This window comes from Polypterus senegalus, chromosome 10 (genome assembly GCF_016835505.1).
Source record: "Polypterus senegalus isolate Bchr_013 chromosome 10, ASM1683550v1, whole genome shotgun sequence".
NCBI classification, from domain to species: domain Eukaryota; kingdom Metazoa; phylum Chordata; class Cladistia; order Polypteriformes; family Polypteridae; genus Polypterus; species Polypterus senegalus.
Genome location: NC_053163.1, coordinates 138,527,279 through 138,553,137, shown reverse-complemented (window position 1 = coordinate 138,553,137; position 25,859 = coordinate 138,527,279). Strand labels below are relative to the sequence as shown.

At 42.6% G+C, this 25,859-nt stretch overlaps 1 protein-coding gene and 1 long non-coding RNA gene across 12 annotated transcripts in view; one reads left to right on the top strand and one right to left on the bottom strand.

The window, feature by feature from the left end:
• The window catches only part of shc2 (SHC (Src homology 2 domain containing) transforming protein 2), a 112,833-nt gene that overhangs the window by 5,851 nt on the left and 81,123 nt on the right, over positions 1-25,859 (bottom strand). For all 10 annotated transcript variants that reach the window (XM_039766847.1, XM_039766839.1, XM_039766840.1 and 7 more), the window contains 5 exons: positions 24,923-25,097; positions 21,082-21,172; positions 14,024-14,173; positions 10,033-10,349; positions 3,383-3,519 (listed from right to left, as the gene is read on the bottom strand). In XM_039766847.1, coding sequence (XP_039622781.1) covers positions 3,391-3,519; positions 10,033-10,349; positions 14,024-14,173; positions 21,082-21,172; positions 24,923-25,097 — 862 coding nt within the window. In that variant the 3' untranslated portion in view covers positions 3,383-3,390. The remainder of the gene's footprint in view (positions 1-3,382; positions 3,520-10,032; positions 10,350-14,023; positions 14,174-21,081; positions 21,173-24,922; positions 25,098-25,859) is intronic.
• LOC120537708 overlaps positions 1-25,859 on the top strand; it is an 88,543-nt gene that overhangs the window by 24,470 nt on the left and 38,214 nt on the right. For both annotated transcript variants that reach the window (XR_005635376.1, XR_005635375.1), the window contains exons 2-3: positions 13,428-13,587; positions 20,748-20,967. This is a non-coding gene — a long non-coding RNA (uncharacterized LOC120537708). The remainder of the gene's footprint in view (positions 1-13,427; positions 13,588-20,747; positions 20,968-25,859) is intronic.

Genomic DNA, 25,859 nt, shown 5'->3' with positions numbered 1-25,859 from the left:
AATATTCAAGATTTCCAGGCAACTCAGGCAAGATGTAATACAGAGACTGGAATTCCTTGTGTTTATATAGACACCAGAGCAGATACAGCATTGGAAAACCTTTACGTGAGACATCTTAGCATTTAACATTTGCATTGATATCAGTTCTGAGACCAACTACCCTTCACCCTGATCTAAATTCTCAGAGTGACTATTCTTCTGTGAACACCATTTTCTTGGCAACTAACATTCATGTGATTTCCATCCTCACAGAGACCACCTTCCATCGTAATCACCACCCTAAATGCAATTAAACTGCATCTTGGACCCCATCCTTACATTGACTTAATCTTGTCCTCTTTCATCATTCCCACAGTGTCTATCCTCCATCATAATTTCTATAGATTTCACCATGATCTCCATCCTCACAAGAGACTAGCCCGAATTCACTTCTCGTTCCTGATTAATCTTTACTGTGAGCAGATACAGCATTGGAAAACCTTTACGTGAGACATCTTAGATGTAAATCTTAGCCTGTTCATTTTTAATTTCTAGGTCTTCCAATGCTGTGTCTGTCCTAGTGTGTATATACAGTAAACATTGGGAACTCCAGTTTCTTTATTACATTTTGCCTGAAGAAGGGGCCTGAGTTGCCTCGAAAGCCTGCATTTTGTAATCTTTTTACTTAGCCAATAAAAGGGGTCATTTTATTTGACTTCTCATTACTCTCACTAAATAAAATACATTCTAATTTCAGTCAGCGACTAACCTCTACTGTGCCGCCACCCTGAGGTTGTGGGTTCAAACCCCACTACTGAAATTGTGTGTGGCAAGTCCCTTGACCTGCCTGTGCTCCAACTGGAAAACCAAAAGAGATGTAACCAATTGTATCATAAATGTTGTAAGTCGCCTTGGATAAGGGTGTCAACCAAATAAGCAAATGTAAATGTAAGCACCGACAAAGTCATTAACATCCGCCTTGATCTCAGTCCTCACAGAATCAAGCCCTATCTCCATCACGACTGATTTTCACCATGGTGTCCTTTTTCTCAAGAGACTAACTTTCAATGCCAGCTCGGTCCTTGTAGTCACCAGATTCAAAGGTGATTAACATACTTTCCACTACTTGATTTACTGTATATCATATCCGTCACCAACATTTAAAACGATCTTCAGCCTTACAGCAACTAAATTTCAACCTGCTTTCCATTCTTGCAGTTATTATCCACCACCATGATCTCCATCCCTGTGCAACTAAGTTCACCCTGATTTTCGTTGTTGCAGTGACTAACATCCACCATTCTCCTAATTCTAACAGGAGACTTGCCTCCAACATGATCTCCATCCTAACTGCATCTTAACTCCACCTTGCTTCCGATTCTCCTAGTGATTAAAGTCTGCCATAAACTCCATCCTAATGCCAACTAAACTCCACCCTGATTTCCAAAGGCTAACATGTGTCGTGATTATTGTTCTCAAAGAGACTAACGCCCATGAATATCTCCATATTAGCAGTAATGAACCTCTTAAATGATTGATGTCTTTGTAGCAGCTAACATGCTAACATTTGCATTGATATCAGTTCTGAGACCAACTACCCTTCACCCTGATCTAAATTCTCAGAGTGACAATTCTTCTGTGAACACCATTTTCTTGGCAACTAACATTCATGTGATTTCCATCCTCACAGAGACCACCTTCCATCGTAATCACCACCCTAAATGCAATTAAACTGCATCTTGGACCCCATCCTTACATTGACTTAATCTTGTCCACTTTCATCATTCCCACAGTGTCTATCCTCCATCATAATTTCTATAGATTTCACCATGATCTCCATCCTCACAAGAGACTAGCCCGTATTCACTTCTCGTTCCTGATTAATCTTTACTGTGATTTCCATATTTAAAGAAGTCTAACATTCTCCATGATCTCCATCCTAGTCGTCTTCAATGTCCAAAGTGAACTAGACACTTGCAGCTACTTCACCTTGATCTCCACCCTCACAGCAACTAAACTCCATCCTGATTACCATTCTCACAGTGACTTACCTCTGCCATGATCTCCTTTCTCACGGAGACTAGGCTCCACCTTGGTCTCCATCCTTCTAGCAGTGATCTACACCACTGCAGCAACCAATCTCCCCCGTGATCTGCATCTTAAATAATTAACGCTTCCCTAGAATTCATTCTTGTGCTGGATAGCCACCTCTTCTTCTTCAAAGAGACTAACCTCCTCCATAATCTCCAACATGGCTTCTAGCTTTTACCTTGATTCCTATCTCAGCAGCAACTAAACTCCACCATGGTCTCCATTCTCACAATGACTACGGTAACGGGCAGCTGGGACTCTTGCCCGGCTGGTGCACCTTCGTAAGGGAAGGACCTTGGACGGGATGATAGAGGGAATAGCACCTGGCTTACTATGACGCCACGGGTTTGGAGCATGGAAGCTCAACCCTGCTGTGGCCCGTGGTCTCTGCCAAGGGGTGCATGGAGAACAGCTGATCCCTCCTCTGCAGGGCTGCCGCCACACCTGGAAATGAGGCCAGAAGGAGATTGTGGAACACCTGGAGCTATAAAAGGGGCCGCCTCACTAAATTTGAGGAGCCTGAGTCAGGAGGTGGAGGACAAAGCTTGTGGGAGGAAGAGTGGAGGCAAACAAGAAGACAGAAGAGAGAGCAAAGGAGACAGTCTATGTAGTCACTGCGCTTATTGTGTTGTGCTGAAATGGTGGGAAACGAGGGAAAAACGTTTCCCACTCTTAATAAATGTGGGTTGTGTGCTGGACTTGTGCGGTGAGCTCTATGTCCCTGGTGTTCACACTACTCTTAATCATGATCTGAATCCTCGTGGAAACTAAAGCCTGGCCTGACTTACATCCTTCCAGTCACTCCACCATGACTTTGATCATCACGAAAACTACTGTCTACTCTTCACTCCAATCTTCAACCACTTTCCTCAATCTTTGCATCTACATAGCTACCAACACCCACCTCTCAACGTCCAGGTTGACAGTGTATATGTCTTACAACCCACTGAATAAGATGGGATTCTGTTTTCTTCTTTGCAGCTCCTAATGTTTCCTCCGATCACCATCTTCATATTATCTGACCTCCATCCTGGTCTCCATCCTTGTAGTAACTAAATCTCATCTGAATATAAACAGCAATCACGGCTCCTGAGCCTCATCTCTCTGAGTGAATTCAGTTTCTGCTGCTCTTCTGACTCTAGGAGTTATTTAATGACAGGCTCAGTAGATTTCATCCTCCTAACCCGTGCCATTCTATGTGTAGTCAATGTTCTCGTGAACCACTGGCCCCTGCTAAAGCTTTCCTGGATTTTAAGTGTACTTTAAATAAACGGTATATTCTGTACAAATCCTGCAAGGCTTAGGTACTCACTGAAGTAGTCATTGTTTCCTGCGAACCACTTGCTTTAAGTGCAGCTCACTCTCGGCTGCCACAATGGGCAATTCGTTTTGGAGGTGATAGTTGATCAAGTGGTTGATGCTGTCAAACATGACATCTTTGGTACGCACCTGTAATTAAGAGAACAAAGCTTCTGAGTTGCTGTGTGGAATCCCGACTGTACAACAAAGCCTACAGTATGTAGAAAAATAATAGGCATCTCCAAAACTTATTTCTTTACAATGTAAAGCATGTTAACATGAAAAGAGCTCATTGTTGTTGTCACTCCATTGGTTGTGCCCTTTGTCACAGCTCCGTGGTCCTGTAGGTCTTTAATAATAATAATTCTTTACATTTACATAGAAGTTTTATCACTTCTCAAAGCACTTTAGTGAGTGGGGAGCCATTTCAGCCACTACTAATGTGTAATATCCACCTAGACGATGTGATGGCAGCCATTTTTGCATCAGTACACTCACCACACATTAGCTATTAGGTGGTGAGAGACAGGGGATGATTGGGGGCCAGAATGACTAGGCCGCGGTGGGCAATTTAGCTTGGACATAGGGATACACCCTACATTTTACGAAGGATACCCAGGGATCATAACGACCACAGAGAGTCAGGACCTCGGTTTTTAGTCTCATCCGAAGGATGGCAGCATGTTTACTGCACAGTGTCCCCATCACTGCACGGGGAATATTGGGATCCACATTCAGATCGCTAAAGTATATGGCCTCACCAACACCTCTTCCAGCAGCAACCCGTTTTTCCAAAATTATCTCCCATCCAACTACTACCCGGGCCTCAACTTGCTTAGCGTCTGGTGGGTGACCTGTTCTGAAGCACACATGGTACTGTATGTCCCCAGCCTCCACAAACAACTTTCCTTTGACTTAACTGACAGAGTTTTGGGTATTTATAAGATTTCTGGGCTCGGCTGCTGACTCTTTCAAATGTCTTTTAGTCCCTGATTGCCACATTTCTTACATCTGTGCACTTTCGACTCATTGATCCTTTCCTTTATTACGTCTCAGACATCATATTTGATTACTGACCGCTGCACCTTCCTGCCATAAATGGTTGGTCTCTTCTTTACATCTGTGCTTCTTTTTCATTTTGCATCAAGACCTGATGCCGTCTGAGCATATTTTTTTCAGTAATTTAATAATTTTTAATGCTTGACAACATTGTTTCTCATTTTACTGGTGGGCTTTGCATGCTGACAACATCATAAATGTAGGACCTTGCGACTTCATAGTTTGCATGCCACAGGAGCCACCTTGGCCTTGCCCTTACCCTCATGACAGTTGTCTTATTTAACATATATTGTTTTCAATGTTGCGGTGGGCTGGCGTCCTGCCCGGGGTTTGTTTCCTGCCTTGTGTCCTATGTTGGCTGGGATTGGCTCCTGCAGACCCCCGTTACCCTGTAGTTAGGATATAGCGGGTTGGATTCTGGATGGAGGCACGGTAGCACAGTGGGTAGTGCTGCTGCCTTGCAGTAAGGAGACCCAGGTTAGCTTCCCAGGTCCTCCCTGCGTGGAGTCTGCATGTTCTCCCCGTGTCTGCATGGGCTTCCTCCCACAGTCCAAAGACATACAAGTTAGGTGCATTGGTGAGTCCAAACTGTCCCTATTGTGTGCTTGGTGTGTCTGTGTGTGTTTGTGCCCTGCCCGGGGTTTGTTTCCTGCCTTGTGTCCTGTGTTGGCTGGGATTGGCTCCTGCAGACCCCCGTGACCCTGTACTTAGGATACAGTGGGTTGGATAATGGATGGATGGATGTTTTCTAAGTGAATATTATTTGCGTTTAGAAAGCAAAATCATTTTGAGAGAATTATTCAGCACTTTCAGAAAGTATTCAGTCCCCTTCAATTTTCACACATTTTGCAATATAGCAGCCTTGTGCTAAAATTGGTGAAATTCATTTTCCCCCTCCTCAAACAACACTCAATACCTCAGTATGACAAAGTGAAAACAGGATTATGGGATTTGTTTTTTCAAGTTTTTTAAAAATAAAAATCTATAATGTCCCAATGACCCAAGTATTGAGACCCTTTACTGTAACACTTGAAATCTGGCTCAGGTGCATCACATTCTTTTGATTATCGCTGCCATGTTTCTACACCTTGTTTGGGGTCCACCTGTGGTCATTTCAAGTGGTTGCTCCTGATGAGGAAAGCCACCCACCCATCTACAGAAGGTCCCAGAGCTGAGCCAAAGTCAAGCCGTGAGGTCGAAAGAATTGCTTGCAGAGCTTAGAGACAGGATTGTTGTGAATCACAGATCTAGAGAAGGCCACAAACAAATTATTGCAGCATTGAAGGTTATCTGTGGTGGGTTGGCACCCTGCCCAGGATTGGTTCCTGCCTTGTGCCCTGTGTTGGCTGGGATTGACTCCAGCAGACCCCCGTGACCCTGTATTCGGATTCAGTGGGTTAGAAAATGGATGGATGGATTGAAGGTTATCAAGAGCACAGTGGCCTCCATAATTCTTAAATGGAAGATGTTTGGAAACAACTACAACTCTTCCTAAAGCTGGCCACAAATTCCAACTGAGTAATCGTAGGAGAAGGGCCATGATGAAGAGAGGTGACCAAGAACCTGATGATCACACTGACTGAGCTCCAGAAAAACCTACAGCATTGAAGGTTCCCAAGAGCACAAGAGCACACACTCCGACTCCTCAATAAAATTCTTAAAACTCCTTGAAGCCCATATTTTAAGTTGCATGAGTAATAATATAAGCACAATGATTTTTGTGTTGGCACCCCACCATACTACACTCACCCACCCCTCTCAATTCCATTGAATCACTGACATAGCATGTAGCCTTCACTATGTAGCCAAACCTTAACACTATGCCAAATTCATTATCATCGTCTGAAATGTTTTGCCGTGATAACACCATTTTCATTTTTCCCAACCCCATTACACGCCTGTCTCTTGATGGATCTTTTGAAAGGCCTTGAAATCTTAATTTGAAGTAATATGTGTACAAAATGTCATGAACTTTGATAACATTTTTGAAACACCATAGAGTCTACATTTCAAGGTGGTCCAATGGCAACCTAATTTTGTGAGTATCGGATCAGTCTTTTTTGTAAGATTTCTAAACAAATAAATGAACAGATCTAAGCGAGGATTAAAACAACATCCTTTGTGTGCAATCGAAGCTGAAAAATTACGATTTAAAAATTATGATTTTATTTAAATACAGTAATCCCTCGCTATATTGCGCTTCGACTTTCGTGGCTTCACTCTATCGTGGATTTTAAATGTAAGCATATCTAAATATATAACGTGGATTTTTCGCTGCTTCGCGGGTTTCTGCGGACAATGGGGCTTTTTACTTCTGGTACATGCATCCTCAGTTGGTTTGCCCTGTTAATTTCATGCAAGGGATTCTATTGGCGGATGGCTGAGAAGCTAACCAATCAGAGCACACAGTTAAGTTCCTGTGTGCTGATTGGCTCAGCAACGGAGCGCCAAATTCATGGCGTTAACCATGAAGTCTTGTCTCGCTTATTCAGCATCAACGTATTTCACTGTGTAAAGAGTTAACTTTTGTGTTTATTTTTGTGTATAGTCATTATGGCTCCAAAATGATCTGCTGCTGCTGCTACTGCTTCAGGGGCCGTGCCCAAGCGCCAATGGAAGATGTTAACGATTGCCGAAAAGGTAAAAGTTTTGGATATGTTGAAGGAAGGGAAAAGCTACACCGCTTTAGGACGGCATTATGGCATCAATGAGTCTACGATTCTTTTTATTTAAAAAGTAGGAATAGAATATAAGATCTACGGCCGCAGTGTCCTTTAACCAGGGCGCAAAACGCGTTGTAAGTGGATGTAATAAGGCCGTAGTCTGGATGGAATCTGCTTTAGGGATTTGGATTGAAGACTGACGGTTAGAAGAACAACGGCGGTGCTACACAATCGCCTGAAGAGGCGCCTTTAAGGGCTGTAACGCTCTCCTTTGTTGTGCAGTAAAACGTTATCGGTTAAGTCATCGTGTCATTGTTGGCGAGTAGCCATAATTAATTTTCTACTTACAGTACTTAGTACATGTACGTGCGTTTAGTGTCACTGTACACACATATACTGTATACAATATTTCTTGCATTGTACGTATTTATTGCTGGTGGCCTGTCTATCGTAATGGCTGTAACATATGTGATATCGGAGACGCTCGATATCTTTAAAATAATATTTAGGTTTTACTGTATATAAACAGTGTGTTTACATACTTAATTTCAATGAATCTTACCTAATATGTAAGAGAATACAAAGGGTTTATGCTGTATAAGTGTGCGGGGAATATTTATAAACAGTGTGGGAAAGTTTATAAGGGCTTAAAATATGTAAAAATAACCATATGAACATATGGTTTCTACTTCACGGATTTTCACCTATCGCGGGGGGTTCTGGAACGCAACCCCCGTGATCGAGGAGGGATTACTGTACCATATATACTCGCGTTTAAGTACTTATGCAGATAAGTCAGGACTTGATTTTACCGTTTAATTTCCTGTATTTTATAATGTCTGCTGTATAAGTCGAATGCGGAAAACTCACGCTATTGGTCCAAGAGATTATGATATGCTAACGCCCACCTGAGAGAGGAACCATGCAGTACACGGCCTTTTTTTCTATGTGGGTGCGGCAATGCGCAGTATCAGTGGGTCCTCCTAACCTCTCTCTCTGTGTCTGTATTGTGCCTACGTGACCACACGGTGATACCCAAACTATTCCGAAGTGACGTTTGCACTGATTTGTGTTTTGTGTATCTCACACCCTCATACACCTTTATCGTAAGAGCATCCCTTATCTACGATGGAGCGTTCGATCAGAAGAAAATATGAAGGTGGTTTTAAATTAAAAGTCATTGAAGTGGCGAAAGAAATTGGTAACTGTGCTGCTGCAACAAAATTTGACGTGTCAGAGAAACTGGTGTGAGATTAGAGGAGGCAAGAAGATGTAAAAAAAAATGAAAAATTAAGTGTTGCAGTTTTGAACGGGCATATAAATCGGGGTTTGATTTTCTGATCTATTTTTCCAGTTTCAAGACCCGATTTATACACGAGTATATACGGTAGGTGACCACCACAAAGGATGTAGAACCTCCAAAGTTTTGGAAGTGATATGCGGTGGTCTCCTAAACTGGTTTCTCAATTTACAGATTGTTTGCAACTTTTAGCCTTTTAGTTGGCCTTAGTTATCAGGACTTTAACTTTGTCTCATTTTGACTGTTACTTTATCAATTACTAGCAGGAGTACCCCGCGTTGCCCGGGAATCTATAACCGTTGAATTTCCGAAATGAAAGAAATAGAATATAGAACAAACAGTTTTCTGATTCACATTTTATTGTAATAGGTAATATAAGTGCTCATTCCAGAGCCTTTGGATACACTATATTTTTTGTTTTCCCTTGTGGTGAGAAAATGAACAAATTCTGAGGACTGCCCACTCTAGAACATGCTATGTAGAGTTGTCTGTGTGAAAAGCATGGATTTTCGAAATTGAGCAGTCGGCCTTGTCATACTTGGACACTTCCGCCATCTGTTGGCCATTTAAAGAAACATGGGTAAAGAGCGGCGCACAGGGACTAAAGCTACCGCTAGATGGCGCCACCGTGAACGTCTGTTGTAACGTGCGGCCATCTTGACGATGATAAGTACGGGGACGTACGTAGAACGTTGTGTCGGTAAAAAGGTGCCCTGCGCTTCACCACGAACATTTTTCCCAACCAAACATACCCCACGACCTCCTTCTGGTCACAAAGGAGCCCCATCCCCGGTTTGGTGCCAATCGGACGCCCGTGCAAATTAGTATGGCGGACAAACAAACATACATCCACACATCGACTCTGCTTTATATATTAGATAACAGACCACGGACCCACAGAGGTTTCATTTTGCTTTCATTTACTCTGTTGTCAGTTGGCCATATCACAATGGACTTCATATTGTTCTTTTGTTTAACACATACTGTACAGTTTCATGCATATGTGCCTGAGGACCACCTTCCTGGCTCAAGAGAGGCAAGCATTTTCATTCTGGATGAGAGGGTGCACTGACGCTAACAATATCTTCTCTTCCTCCATAATACTGAAAGGCCACCCAAAGGCGACATTTGGCCCCACCCACAAGGATCAGCGAAGACTCCACCCCAAAGATATAACAAAGCACCATCCAGGGAATGTGATGTCAGTATTTGACCTGCTTGAGAGGAGGACAGTGCACCAAATCCATAGCCAACTATACTGATAAAGATGAGGCTATTAAGACATATATTTATTTTTATATTTAAATGGGGGCGATCTTGCTGGTGTCTAAACCTTTTTCCCACATTTGCTAATCTGCTTTCTGGCCACATTACAATAACTTGGATGTTCATGTGTGTAAATGTTGGTTTAGCCATTAGTTCTTGATACACTGCAGTTATGGATTTGTGCCTGTACTTAGTGAAGACTCCTAAACAAAAATAAACTGAATTGAAAAAGCCTGCCACATAACTCTGATCATCCACACATTGCCACCATTGAGCTATTTGGCGCAGGTGTCTTCCATGTTTTGTTCTTCACACTGTTGAAAATTAGGCTATATTAACCAAGATAACACAAATAAAATAAAATAACGTCCTCACCACTCCTTCCGGATCAACGAGCAGGAGGTGTTTGGGCAGTCCACTGTGCATCCCAGTCAACACATACTGCCCTGGATTGGTGGCACTGTCTCTCACAAGGAAGTCTCCATCCATCACTAGAAGTTTCTCCGCATCGCGTCGACTCATTCTCCCATGATACCATGGCTCGTGGCGAAGCTGGTCTTCAGTGGGGGCAATTGGGGCTCTCCGTCTAGGTGGACTGGGCCACTGATCCTCAATCGGTGGGCAAACACACTCCCCGCCAACTCCTAGTACCATCCCTGACTCATGGAGCTTCAGGGCATCTTCAAAGGGTCCTGATGGAGTAGAAAAAAAAATATTACATTATTTTTTTATTAATTTTATTGCATTCCATACAAATCAATCAAGTTTTACATACAAAGACAATTTGAGTTAAGAACAAATCGATACCCACCCCTAAGAGAGAGAGCAAGCCAAACAGCATGAAATTTAAGACCTGTAGACATACCTAAATTAATAGATTCTCTGTGCTTCATGAGATTATTTTAAAAAAAGGTTAAAATTAACGCAATGGTCTGCATCAAATACAATTTATAGTCCATTTGTTGTTTTGTACAGCGTGTGTCACCACTGTAAGAATGAAACATGCATGTTTAAGATAGGTGATGCCCCAATATTTGCAATAACTGAATGGCTTTACAAGTCCCATATAGTGCCTATACTATCTATCTATCTATCTATCTATCTATCATATAACGCCTTTTCTATCTATCTGTCTATCTATCATATAGTGCCTTTCACATCTATCTATCTATCAAATAGTGCCTTTAATCTATCTATCTTTTATATAGTGCCTTTCCTATCTATCTATTATATAGTGCCTTTCCTATCTATCTATTATATAGTGCCATTCATCTATCTATCTATCTCTTTTATATAGTGCCTTTCCTATCTATCTATCTATCTATATATCTATTATATAGTGCCTTTCCTATCTATATATCTATTATATAGTGCCTTTCCTATCTATTTTGCCTTTTGCCCACACTTTAAGTACACCTGAAAGGATGCAGGTACGTGCCATTTCTCTGATCTTTATATTTCTAATGCTAAAGACTAAGTGGACACAGTTAATTATATTAAGCAGGACACCACAGAGAGACACTATCCAGTCCTGAAGAAAGCTGACGTGACCCTAGTGAGATAGCCGTTGGCCTCCACATCCCTGAAATGGATTGAGAAGGTTCTAGAACACAGTGTCTGCACAGCCCTCCAGCACAGCAGAATGTTACGCCATGGATACAACTCGCTCCATTCTGCCGTGGTATAACTATAAATGCGAGACACACTGGCCTCTCTCTGTTTGCACCAATGTTCCTCGTGACTACATTCTGTGCACTGAGTGCTCAATGGTTGCCAGCACACACATTCAAAGGCCCTCATCTACATCTTAAGATAAAATGATGACTTAGTTGGGGCAATTCGAAGACCGGTCTGACTGAGTCACTAGGGATGTCAATCTACATAAGTTGTAGTCACATGAGTGCCCTGCTTGTTAAGATTATATATGAGTTATTATGATTATGAATTTCAGCAGGCTTCACTCCCAGCGCCCATGGAAATCTTACGATGGCAAGCCATTCAACAATGGCGTCATCGTGCAGTGGAGTGTCCATTTCATTTGACCTTGGCTTCAACTAGACTAATGGCAGAGCACTGTGCTGTGTGTGTTCGTGGACAGAATTCAGGAAAGGATGAATGCAGACAAACACAGAGAGGTCCTTGAAGAAAACCTGCTCCAGAGTGCAGTGACGGTTCACTTTTCAACACAGCAATGACCCGAAGCATACAGCAGAACAACTTTTGAAGTGGCTTCAGTACGAGTCTCTGAGTGTACATCGCTGGCCCAGCTAAAGCCCAGACTTGAACCTCATAGAACATCAGTGGAGGGACATAATGGTGGCAGTTTACAAGTGCTTCACATTCACTGTAAGAGAGCTTGAGAGGATCTGCCAGGAAGAATGGGATAAACTGCCCAAATACTGGTGTACAAAGCTTGTAGAGACTTAACCGAGAAGACTCAAAGCTATAATTGCTGTCTAAGGGGTTTCTAAAGAGAGATTCTAAAGGGCAGGGTGCAACGTTATGATGTGTTACTCACGTAATAAAGAAGCGTTAGAAACTAAACAAATACAGTGCAAACCTTGATAGATGTGTGAACGATCCAATCGCATTCAGTGTCAGAAACGGTCACCTTCTTCTTGCAAACACAGATCAGCACGGCACTCCATATTGCCAAAGGTATCCGCAAACATTTGTAGGGGTGATGGCAGCAATTTCCTGTTCAGCGTTTTGCTGTAATTGTTCCAGTGTACGAGGCTTTTCTGCTACACTTTTCCTTTCCGCACTCCCCAAAGGAAGAAAACCGGAGGTGACAGGTCTGAGGAACGAGGTGGCCTTTGAAATGACCCGATTGCCAAAAAAGGATTCAATTTCTGACGTGACCCTAGTGCTTTGTTCAGCCAAGACTGTTTTATTTCACCCCACAGCATGTGTGGCCGCAGTGGCTGCAGGTTTTCATTCTCACCCTTTTCTTGATCAGTGATTGGTTTTCACTGCTAATTAACTTCTTTAACCTTCATTTTAATAGCCCTGTTTTTAAGGATTACTTTTTTTTTTCATTACATGACAGCCAAAAAGAAATGAGATGTGAAAGGAGCCAACAGATGACCAGCTAAACTGGGATTTCAAACTCCAACCAATCTCTCAATGAGAAGCTGATCCTTGCTGTTAATTAAACCCGTTATTTAACTCCACGGCTTGTTGCTGCTCTTATTCTGCCACGTTTCCAAAACTGATTCTAAGAACACCAATGTCAAAATGTTTTGGCGACCTGAGAGATCAACCTTACCGAGACCTTCACCTTTCTTTATTTTCTGAAATTGTGTGATGGGCACAGGTGAGCTGGTCTTGTTCTGTGTCTCCTTATTGTTTGGCTGCTAATTGAGGAAAAAGAAACAACTAAAGAACCTGAGTCAAGTTAATTCAAACTAAAGAAAAAGAAGTTCATTAGCAGCAAAAACTGACCCACTAATGAAGAAGAAGGTTAGAATGAAAACCTGCGGCCACTGCGGCCCGAGTTCGACACCCGTGGTCTAGAGTCTCGACAGAAGAGCGCCATGCCTCACTCGTTTGTACATTTATCCAGGAACACTGTGATATTTATTTCGTTTGAATTGCTTCATTATTAAGACAGTAAAACATTATAACTCGGGGTCCAGTCCATTAGAATCACCCTGTACAAAGTACTGAAATTAAGGGTCTGAATACCGACATGAATGACAGATTTCAGTTTTTAAACTTTAATACATTTGCAATCCTTTCTGAAAACATGTTTTCTCTTTGTCATTAAGGGTTACTGAGTGTGAATTGATGGACAAAAATAGAAAAGGCATCCATTTAAACTTAAACCTCCAACACAATAAAGTGTGCAGAAAGTGAAGGGGTCTGAAAATTTCGTTAAGCCACCGCATATCTGAACATTTTCAGGAAAAGGAAGACAGAAGATTTGGGGTAAGTTTGTTATTCTGACTAATCATTGCACCGCAGTGTGGTGTCGTGTCAAATGTTATTCAGCACATGCAAGTAAGAACTTCACTCTACTCTGAACACGTGACAATAATGACGCCTTAAACCTATACCTCCTCCTGTTCAGGGCCATCTTAACAGCATCATAGGCCCCCGGGCAAAGTAGAGCACTGGAGCCCGTTTTGATACCAAAACAGAAACATACATGGGCGTCAGAAAAAAAGGTGGGTGCCTATGCTCATGGGGCCCCCGGGCAAATGCCCAGCGTGCCCATGTGTTAAGACGGCCCTGCTCCTGATCCCTGGACCTTGTTCACTGCCACTACTCTGTAAGTGGCTGCCACTCCAGAGCTTACCTGGCACTTCAGAACACTAGAAAAGGCCATGCGATGACTAGAGATTGGAGCTTCTTTATTACTTACTCATATCAAAGAGGTCCTTTGTGGGGCTGTCGCGGGCCCCCTCAGCCATTTCACTGTCCAGGTTCTGCGTGTTGACATACAAGTGCTCTTCATAGTCACAGCTTCCAGGCGGCCGGCCATCAGCCCGAAGGTAGCCATCGCTTGTTAATCCTAGAAGTAGATTGGATTGAGAGTTTTTAAATCTTGTAGCTATAGGTTTATGGCCTCTTAGCCCCCAGAAGTCAATCTTCTTTAACTTTGTATTCATGCAAAAAATGATTTAGACCTGCTTCATTATGGCGAGAGCTAGAGCAAAATGGAACCTTTGTTAGAAAACAGAATGTGTGTGGAGTGAGTCACCATTCAGGGGAGCGACTTGCATGGACAACTGGAGGGGAACAATGGGTCACATCACACAGGAGACCAAGTTCAGGACCGCACAAGTGCTGTCACCCCACCAGTGTCGCCAGTTTAAACACACACTGTCATGTTATCCAGCTGGTATGTAAGGCAGCATGGGAGCTGAGCAGAGCCAGATATGGGCATCACTATCATATTGGCCTTCTTCTTATGGGAGGTGATGCAGTGTTGCACAGGTTAGAGCGGCCACCTCCTAGTTCCTATTCCTATTGTCCACAGCCTGAGTCCCATGTCTTGTCGCTGTTGGTGGGTTGTCTGTATTTTCTCGTTGTATCTGAGTAGGGGTTTCTCTGGGTACTCCATTTTCCTCCCACATACCAAAGATGAGTGTTTTGGATTAAGTGGTCATTCTGAATTGGCCTCTGGAGTGAGTGGGTCCTGTCATGAATTAGTGCCTTTCTGTGTTGGTTCTTTACTTGCACCTGATCTTGTGGAGGCAATCTTAGTTGAAGAAGCTTGCAGAGATTTTATAATAAATAAACAACAATCCACCAGTAATATACACAAAAAATAGAAAAACCTTTGACTTGGATACAGATAACCGAACAGTCGCAGTGAGGCACTATAAAGGCGTATTACTGTTGGTATAAAGAAGCCCCCGTTGTCTTTCTTGACCCACTTCTGCGGAATGATTTGCTGGCTGAAAGCCTTCAGTTTTAGAGAGATGGTGTGCGGCACTGTTCATAATGGCACTCAGGTTTGTCTTTATTCTCTCTTTTTCACTACTGCCTCCAGGGGGTCCAGAGTGGGTCCCATAACTGAGCTGCCATCTAAATTAGCTGCTTGATTTATTGTTCCTCTTTTCAAGTGATGTTATCGACCCAACACACCACAGACTGGCCATCACAAAGTTTTAGAACCTGTAAACAACCATTGGGTTGCTAACCCACTTTTGCATCACAGGCCGTTATTTTTCAAATGGCCATTGCTGGGTTGCAAATACAAAGAAAAATAAAATGTCATTTAATCAACTGACATGCTCACACTGTTTAACACCTCCTGGCCCCCAGGGATCATCTGCACTGTGTGATATTTTCACCAAATGAGACTTAAATAAACTCATTAATTAGAGCATATGAGAAATCAATAAACTTTAATAGGTAATTATTACTATTTAATATAAACAATAATAATAAGGTAAGTAACAATTAATAGCTCTTTAAAGCATAATCTAATCAAAACGTGTGTGATCAAGTCAGAATGTGACGTCAGAGTCTCTGTTTAGTATCAACGTGTGACACAAAGCCGCTTTGCGGATCCTACAGGATCGATGTGGTGAAGCAAAATGCCGACATACAAATGCATTTGTGGTCTTTTATATTCAGGCATCGCATATTCCCAACGTAAGGACATGAGTCTCACATACCATCTTCTGTGCCGTCTATTTTTTTTTTTTTTTTGCACCTTCACAACAGCATCAGAATGTACGGCGGCATATTTGAGCCACAGAGAAAAGAATGAAGGGCATGGTGAAAAGATGTATTTTGTGATTAATGCGGAAATTTCAGCTTTAATCTCAAAATGTCCATTTTCATTTTGTAGTTTATTTTAGTAGACCATCGTAAATGTCTTCTAAAAACCGACCCAGTTGTTAATCGCTATGTGCTTCTGGGGCTTCCTCCTGACCTGACAGCAGCGGCAGGCCCCACTCGCCACACAGAACACGTTACATTTCTGATATTCCAGCTCTCTGCACATTTAGTATCCTTAGATTTATAGTTGATATCACTTTGATGATGAAATGCATTAAAGTATTTATGTTACATTTCACAGATAAATAGTTAACTTCATTTAAATAATGAACACTGTTAATAATTACACATGTAGGGGTGGCACGGTGGCTGACGGGTAGCGCTGCTGTCTTGCAGTAGGGAGTCACGTCTCTGGTGTTCCCTGCCTGCAGTTTGCATGTTTCCCTGGTGGGTTTCCGCAGTTTACTCCGGTTTCCTTCCAAAGACATGAAGTTCTGGGGATTTGATGACGCTAAAATGACACCAGTGTATGTCACGTGAAGTATAAACCTGACCTAAGAGTGGACCACCTCCACATTCACTCTCTGAACAGTGACCGGACACTGCAGTGAAATTAGATCAGATGTTCTTTGGCTTTGCTAATGTGGAGTTGCAGAAAATTCTCAGAGCTCTCTGCTTGATTTCTCATCTCTCTGTTCCATCCCACTGTTCATCCATCCATCCATTATTCAACTCGCTATATCCTAATTACAGGGTCACGGGGGTCTGCTGGAGTCAATCCCAGCCAACACAGGGCGCAAGGCAGGAAACAAACCCCCTAGCAGTGTGCCAGCCCACCGCAGGGCACACACACACACACACGGGACGATTTCGGATCGCCAATGCACCTAACCTGCATGTCTTTGGACTGAGGGAGGAAACCAGAGTACCTGGAGGAAACCCACGCAGACACGGGGAGAACATGCAAACTCCACGCAGGGAGGACCTGGGAAGCAAACCCGGGTCTCCTAACTGCGAGGCAGCAGTACTACCCACTGCGCCACCACGGCGCCCATCCCACTGTTCAGTGCACCCCATTAGTGGGAGAATTTCTGCAGGTGATATGTCCTGGTGCTTTATAAATGGAGGGTTTGCCAATGTCATGTTCATTCGGTTCACAAGCAGCACTAGAATGTTACACAAGTAGCAATTTCCATAAAAAAGATGACAGAGTATAAGGTCAGATGGTGACGACCTCTGGATCAGGGGCTCCCAAGTTCAGTCCTGGTGGACCACTGTGCCCACGGGCTTTCATTCCAACCAGTTTCACAATCAGAGGGTCAGCTCTTATTTCTCACCAGTCTAATGGTTTAGCTGGCCTTTTTTTAGTTCACATTCAGCAGTGCACTCTAAGTGTGAACATTTACATTTAGAAGAAACTCACAAGTACTTCAGACACTTTCTTATACCATTTTTATTTCAATTCGCCTTATCCCTGTGATTTTAAAATTGTATCCAAATACTAACCATTAGTGACTGACAAGCAGCAGCACACACGGGTGCAAATGACCCTGAATGTTAACGCAGAGCCCATACTTGAAGGTCACATCCATTTGTGTGCTAATCAGTAATAAAACTCTTAACTAAGTGGTCCTCGAGTTCGGTCCTGTGTGCGTCGATCCTGTGGTTCATCCCAACCACCTTCTGCTTTTAACTGGACCCCTGCCTTTATTAAACAAGCTGTTATTTCCCAGTTTCTGACTTTCTTGCTTCAAAAATAAGCACCTTGAGCATGGCAAAGGTGCTATATAAATAAAACGTATTACTATTATTATTAATCCAGACAATACAAAATGTATTCGCTAAACTGTTAGAGGAACACAGAAAGCAAGGTGTGCGTGTGACATTAATTATTGTTGAGATTGTGCTTTTTTATGCTCTGTTCATTTAAACCATCCATCCATCCATTTTCTAACCCGCCGAATCCGAATACAGGGTCATGGGGGTCCGCTGGAGCCAATCCCAGCCAACACAGGGCACAAGGCAGGAACCAATCCTGGGCAGGGTGCCAACCCACCGCAGGTTCATTTAAACCTTTTCTTATTAATTAGTTCACAAGTGAATTTTCTACTGGAGTAGCCACAACCCTTTATTTTTCATTGTCATTTGCACCCGTGTCTCTGCTGATCATCACTAATCATCAATTTTGGGACACAAGAAAGTATGAATTAATTATTTAGATAAAAGAACGTGAACATTTAAAGATGTGCATTTGTTTACATGTAAATAGAGCAAAAAAAGAATAGAGGATAAAAAAGATTGAAACCATTCATTTATGGAACTGTTTGGAGTGAAAACCCACAGCCACAACGGTATCCCAAGACTGAACTTAGGAACTCCTACTCCGATGATGGTGAATTTATCAGATTCATCTTCATTAAAAATGTTACAAACAAAAAAAAGAGAGGCAGGGCCTGACTTCTCATGGATGTGATAGCTGAAGCTGAAGCCTCTCACATTCATTAGCAGATAGCGGAGAAAGCCTTGTGAGAAGTTCAGCATATGATGTCACATAAAGAGATGTAGGTCACTGGGTAGTGACAAGTCGCAGACGTGACACTCTGCTCACCATCTGTTGTTTGTATTGCACTAGTGTCACTAGGCCGTGGACATAAAAATCACATCATGCAGAGTACACATGACAACAGACTTGATCTGTGTCCATTATGGTATCCTCCATTGATTGCTTACCCTCACCATCTGCGCCTGGACTCTCTTATTGTGCTCAAGCAGCGTTCTCCACCTTGGACTGGCATCAGGTCATCTTTAGCAGTTAACTTCACTGCTCTCGAAGGGCGGATGAAGACTGGATTTACACATGGTGACAATGTGGATAATATTCTTTGCAAGAGCACTGTTTGTCACCTAAAATAGCTGGCCATCTCCGTTACATGTTACTAACAGCTGACTGTATCACAATGCATTTGGGAGATGTTGCCACCAATCATATGACTTTGCCAACAATCAGTACATTCCAGATGCCAGTTACTAAGAGAGCAAAGCCTGACTACACATGGCAGCTTTCACTGGCCAATGTTTCTGTGACAGAGCAAAAGTGGGACATGTTGTGACACCTTCTACATCCTCTGTGAAGCAGGAGCAGCTCCACAAGACGTGGCTGGATGTGTCATAGAAAACAGCCTGGCTACAGGATGACTCTAGTCATGACAAATACCTACTTCTATCAACCAACCATTGGGAATTCATCTGGTGCCACTGGCTGCCACAAGGAGCCCGCCTCTGGTCAAAGGGAGGAACCCCAAGGGCATCAAACCAACTTCAACAGGTTTGTTCCAACACAGGTTCTACTAGGAAGTTTCCAATATTGCTGAGCGTCTGACTCCATCACAGAGAATGAGTTAAGAGAGCCAGAGGAAAGGCCAGGTCATGCAGACGGGATCAAATCTCTCAAATTACATGGGAGAAAGTGGGGATTCCCCAGCAGGAGCTGGAAGATGTTACTGAAGATAGGGTAGCCTGGTCTGACCATCTCAGCAAGTTGCCATCATGAGCCTCACCAGAATAAGCAGAGTTAAAATGAAGTAAAACTGTCAAAACTGTGATAATTCTTCCAGGGGTTATAAAGACTGGACTGTTGGAAATACAAGAAGGAAGGTGCAGCCATGACTAGAAGTGAGAAACCTGAACTAGATGATCACTAACCTGGAAGAGGGAGTGTGATGTCAAAATGACCTATGCAAATCAACTTACTCAACAATCCTCAGTATCTTTTGAGATCCAGAGGTCAGCACATTACTGGATAGTCATATCAGCTTAAGTGACTTTCTGCAATAAACTGAGATATTCCTATTTGAGACCCAAACACTCTTGCATTGTTTTGACAGTTTGTTGATGGCTTAGAATCACTTTGACTAACATGTCCCCCAGTCTGTTTGCCACTCCTCATGCAAAAAGAACCACTACTTTAGGGTGCAAATGCATTGGTGTTACATCAAATATGGATAACAATGACTATCTATCCATCACGGCATCTACTTTCTCCTAGACAAGGATGCAGGGAGCTGGACAACATCATAGAAGCAATGAGTACCAGGCAGGATGCAGGCTTAAAGACCGGAAGGCCAGACACCTTCATGCACTCACGCACAGTCAGTCACATTGGGGCAGCACAGAGTTACTAATCAACCCAACAGCATCACTTTGATCCGTGGGAGGAATGGAATGATAATTTGAAAAAATGCAGTGCTATTTCAAGGTGTTAGAAGCAGACCCTAAATAGGCAGGTGAATGGGGTTAAATGTACTTGATGCTCAAATGGCCTAAGCCTTGTTTGATTAACTCTGTTCATGATCGAGGAGATTTCTGTAACAGCACAAGTGGGCGGCTTCATTTGAATGTCTTTTAATTGTGAGCCGACAGACACAGAGCAGTTACTTATACAATATTGCCCTCTAGTGGCTGCACTGAACAAGTTTTCAGTATAATGACATTATAGACATTGGTCTCAGCAACTGTGTGTTTTTTTTTAAATTATCTATCAATCTATCTATCTATCTATCTATCTATCTATCTATCTGTTATATAGTGCCTTTCTTATCTATCTATCTATCTATCTATCTATAATATAGTGCATTTCCTATCTATCTATTTATCTGTCTATCTATATGACTGTGTATGTTGTACATGGTCATATGTTATACATGTTATTTGATTACTGATTAAACACAGGGGTTACAACCTTGATCTTGGTCTTAATTAAAAGCTTATTATGTTACTCATGCTGGTGAAATATAATAAAAAATTTGCTACTGGTAACCTCAATGAAGGTACCGATGTCTGTGTCTTTACTCCAGTGAAAGGTCTAGGCAAACTGATTCAGAAGGTGACGTGGCAAAGTGAAAAAGAAGAGCAGTACAACCAGCTGAGTGTGAAACAAATTGCAGAAACCGATTACATAAATCAGAGAAGAATGACAGCTCCGACATCCGCATTGCATGAAGCACATTCAACGTGGCAAACTGCTGGCGCTCGTGGACTACTGGGACTAGAAGTTTGACTTTGGGAGAACTGGAGGTAAGCGTGTTTTCTAGTTATGGTATATTTTTGAAATAGCAGCCGTTTCAGTTTAGCCTTAATGTCACAGCTTCTAATACCCACCCTCTCACTCCCCTCAGAGTAGACCCTTACCTGTGCCTCTGGGGTGGTCAGGCTCCCTTCTGGCGTCATAACATGGTTGGTCCAGAGTCTGGGTCATCTCTTTATTAGAATGTGAGACAAACTGAAATTGAGAACAAATCATGTCACTCCTATTGCTTATCCAGAAAATGATTCACTGTCTTAGAGTCAGTCAGTCAGTCAGTCATTGTCCAACCCGCTTTATGCTAACACAGGGTCACGGGGGTCTGCTGGAGCCAAACCAGCCAGCATAGGGCGCAAGACAGGAACAAACCCAGGGCAGGGCACCGGCCCACCGCAGCTGTCTTAAAGTTGAAATAATAAATATGAGAGATAGGTAGATGTGAAAGGCACTATATAATAGACAGATAGTACCTTATATCTCCCAAAGGGAAATTTAGCCTTTACAGAAACTCAGAAGATACACCACTCAGCCGCAACACTAAAACCACCTACCTATTATTGTGTTGGCCCCCCTCATGCTGCTAGTACAGCTCAGGCCCATCAAGGTATGGACTCCACAAGACCTTTGAAGGTGTTCTGTGGTATTTGCACAAAGACGTTAACAGTAGATCCTTTACACCTTGTAAGTTGCGAGGTTTTTCCAGCACATGTCAGAGATGCGCGATCAGATTTAGATCTGGGTAATCTGAAGGCCAAGTCAACACCTTGAACTCTTCATCATGTTCCTCAAACCATCCCTGAACAATTTTTGCAGTGTGGCAATAGAAAGGCCACTCCCGTTAGGAAATACTGTTGCCAAGAAGGGACGTAAATGGGCCGCAACAAGCTTTACGTAGGTAGTACATGCCAAAGTAACATCCATATGATTACCAGGACCCATGATCTCCCAGCAGAATATTGCCCAGAGCGTCGCCACTGGATAGTCCTCTTCCCATTGTTCATCCTGCTGCCATTTCTTCCCCAGATAAACAACACACACACACACGTAATCTTGATGAAAACATAATTCATCAAACCAGCTGTTCTGCTTTGGACCACTTTTTGTAGGTACTAACCAATGCATGCTGGGAACACCCTAGCCATTTTGGAGGTGCTCTGACCCAGTCATCTAGCCATCACAATTTGGCCCTTGTCAGAGTTGTTCAGATCTGCACGCTTGTCCATATTTCCTGCTTCCAATATGTCACATTCAACAGCTGACTGTTCACTTGTGGCCTAATATATCTCACTCATTGGCAGGCGCCATTGTAACGAGATAATCGATGTTATTAACTTCACCTGTTGGTGGTTTGAATGTTGTCACTGGTTAGTGTATAGAAATAACATAATGAACAACAATCCCTCTCAAACACACACAGGAATTACAAGAACTAACTAAAATACACTATTTTGACCAGTAGGGAGAAACAATAAATAGTAAGAAGTTAGGCTTTATGTATAAAGGATTTTAAAGAGGAGGAGATCAGGAGCACACACTGATACAGCGCATTGCCACATGCAATACATGACAAACCATCTCAGGATTCCACATTAGGACCCAAGTGCAGCCGTGTGACAGATGACACCTCAGCACCACACTACTTCAGATGGAATGGAACCATTGGGAGGTTTTTTATGGTGGAGGGCTGGATGCAGATTAATGTCATACCTAGGAAGGAGCAATCGCAGGTTAAGGGCCTTGCTCAAGGGCTCAATGAAGTAGAGTCACTTTTGACATTTATGGGATTCGAACCGGCAACCTTCCAATTACCAGCCTCAAAGCCACCACTCCGCCCCATTACTACAGTAACATATTAAAGAAATGTACTTTTTGCTAAGAGTATTCCTTTAAGGGGGCCATAAAGCTGCTGTAGTTAAACACTGCCAGTAGAAGGTGCTATAATGCTAATGGTGACATAGAGTAGTCTATTTACCTTATTAGTGCAATAATCCGACTGGGTCACCATCAAGGCTGTTCCCAAGGATGCACAAATAAAGGAATACACTTAGCAAGAAGTACATTTTTTAATATGTTACTGTAGTAAAGGCCGGGAATAATTATGAATCTCAAGTTTTCTTTTGCAGAATGGGGAAAAAAAGACAATATTTTACAACAGCACGTTACTCATGTTGTAAAATCCACATGTCAAGGTCAAAACATGCAAAACACAAGCATGTCTTCTTGTTAAAATATCGTTAGATACTTTCGGAGAAATCAGCGCACACCATAAACAGGAAATGCACTGACATGGGATTGAGGTTTTGAATTGAAGACAGGACTCTTTACCAATGAATGAGGGGGAGAGGCAGAAATATTTTCGGGAGAAGTATTCTTTTAAGGAGCTCTTTAGGGTTAGGGGTAGGGGTAGGGATAGTTCCTAATGTTTATTTTTCTGGCAAGTTTTATTTTATGTCTAGTAGATTTATTTTCTGTTACTACCTCCCTTCTACTTTCTTGTTGGTCATCACTTATGTCCATTGCTCCACCTGTTTATCTTGTATCTGTTCTTTCTTTTGTTGCCTAAATCTAAAAACAGGTTTCTCTTCCAAGTGAACATCTGAGATGTTAAGATTATACATCAACTCAAATTTAATATTAGGGAAGGTTATGGTTAGGTTTAGAGTTAGACCTTCTAAATCAACCTTAAAGCTCAAGATATTATCAACATTTGAAAAGATGTTAGGATTAGGTATTAGCTCAGAGTTAAGAATTGGCATTCTTCTTAGGGATAGGTCAGTGAGATAAAACTCAGTTCCCAAAGTCACTCCAGAATGCACAGGAGATTCCTTGGGAAGGGAGAAGGCACTGTCCTTCCAAACTTGGAGCCGTCGCCCCTTAATCTCAGCAGCTGTTTGTATAGGCCATATCTGGTTGCAGACGCTGGATAGGGTCCTTTGAGTTATTGGCTTATTTGCTGTCTTTCTCCAGCCTCTTCTTTGGCCTTATTGGCTTTCAGCTGCAGTATGGGTCTGGCCGTGGAGTCACCAGCCCTCGTCATCCAGGCTGCCCAATGGGATTTGGTGCTGCCCATGAATTTATGTGGCCCTCATCATCCGGGCTTCTCACTGGGGTTTGGTCCTGGCTACAGAGTCACTGACCCTCATTATCCAGGTTGCCATAGAGCCCTGTAGGCTTTGAGTAAGGTTAAGGACTGGGAAGTAGTTTCCTTGACTTTCAGCTCCAAGGGCTTCTCTCTTGGCCTTATTCCATTATTGTGTGGGCCATATCTGAGTACAAATAGTGGATCCTATTCTTAGAGTTATTGGCTTGTTGGCTCACCAGCTTCCTTTTTGGCCTTGTGGGCTTTGAACTGCGGTATGGATCTGGACCATAGAGTCAGCGGCCCTCGTATTCCAGGCTCCCTGATGTGGTTTGGTCCTGGCCACAGAGTTGTATGGCCCTCCTCATCCAGGCTTGCCGCTGGCCACAGAGTCACTGGCCCTTGTCATCCAGGTTCTCCTAGGGCCCTGCTGTAGGCTCTGAGTAAGGTCAAGGACTTGGAAGTAGCTTCCTGGCCTCTAAGCTCTGAGGGCTTCTCCCTTAGCCTTGTTTGTTTGGCACCCCTTAAAGTGACTTTAACCTGGGTAGTCTTACTGGCTTGGTTGTACATGTGGTTAAGAGGCCTGCCATTTTTTGAAAATACAATATAATACAATACAATTTGTTTTTGCATAGTTCCATTTACTGAGAGCAGATGCAGAGCACTATGTTAGATTCTCAGGAAAATGCAGGTATAGATAATACTCATTGCTAACTACAGAATTAGAACATATAAAGACACAGATTTGTTAAAACACAAACAAAAACAAACTAGAAACCGATTAACAAAATTAGAATTAGCATCATAGTAGCCACTATGGCAGACTTTAAGCACTGCAATTTTGCAGTCTCTCTTATAGTGACCTTTACCTGGGGAGTCTTACTGGCATGGTTGAGCATATGGTTAAGATGGTGTCCTGGTTGCCTGAGTCTTGAATCCACCAGACCCCCCACCGGAGGTTCCTTTCCAGGGATGCTGTTATAGTAGTCATGTTCAGAAGAGTCTTCATCGTCCCCCCAGGCTGACTCTTCTGTGGTAATGCCCCTAATTCAGAAGAAAAGTGTTGTGAAACACAGAGGATTATTGTAAGAAGGAACAATGACCAGGAGAAGCTAACACAAGTGTAAGAATCATAGTGAGGGTCAAACAAAGTCAGAACAAGAAAGTCAAACAAATAGGCTGGCTAAAAGAATTACCGTATATACTCGCATTTAAGTTCTCCCACAGATAAGTCGGGGCTTGATTTTTACCGTATAATTTCCGGCATTTTATAATGTTGGCCGTAGAAGTCAAATGTGGAAAACGCTATTGGTCCAAGAGATTATGATATGCTAACATCCACTTGAGACAGTAACCACGGGGCACATGGCCTTTTTTTGTAAGTATTGCGCCTACGTGACCACACGGTAATACCCAAACTATTCCGAAGTGACGTTTGCACTGTTTTGTGTTTTTTTGTATCTCACACCCTCATACTTCTTTATCGTAAGAACATCCCTTATCAATGATGGAACGTTCGACCAGAAGAAAATAAGAAGTTGGTTTTCAATTAAAAGTCATTGAAGTGGCGAAAGAAAGTGGTAACTGCGCTGCTGCAACAAAATTCGATGTGTCTGAGAAACTGGTGTGAGATTGGAGGAGGCAAGAAGATGTAAGAAAAAAAAATTAAGTGTCATATTTTTGAACAGGTGTATAAGTCGGGGTCTGATTTTATGATCGATTTTTTGGGTTTCAAGACCCGACTTGTACACGAGTATATACAGTAAATGGGCAAAATAAGAATCAGAAGTGGAAGAGGAAAAGAAA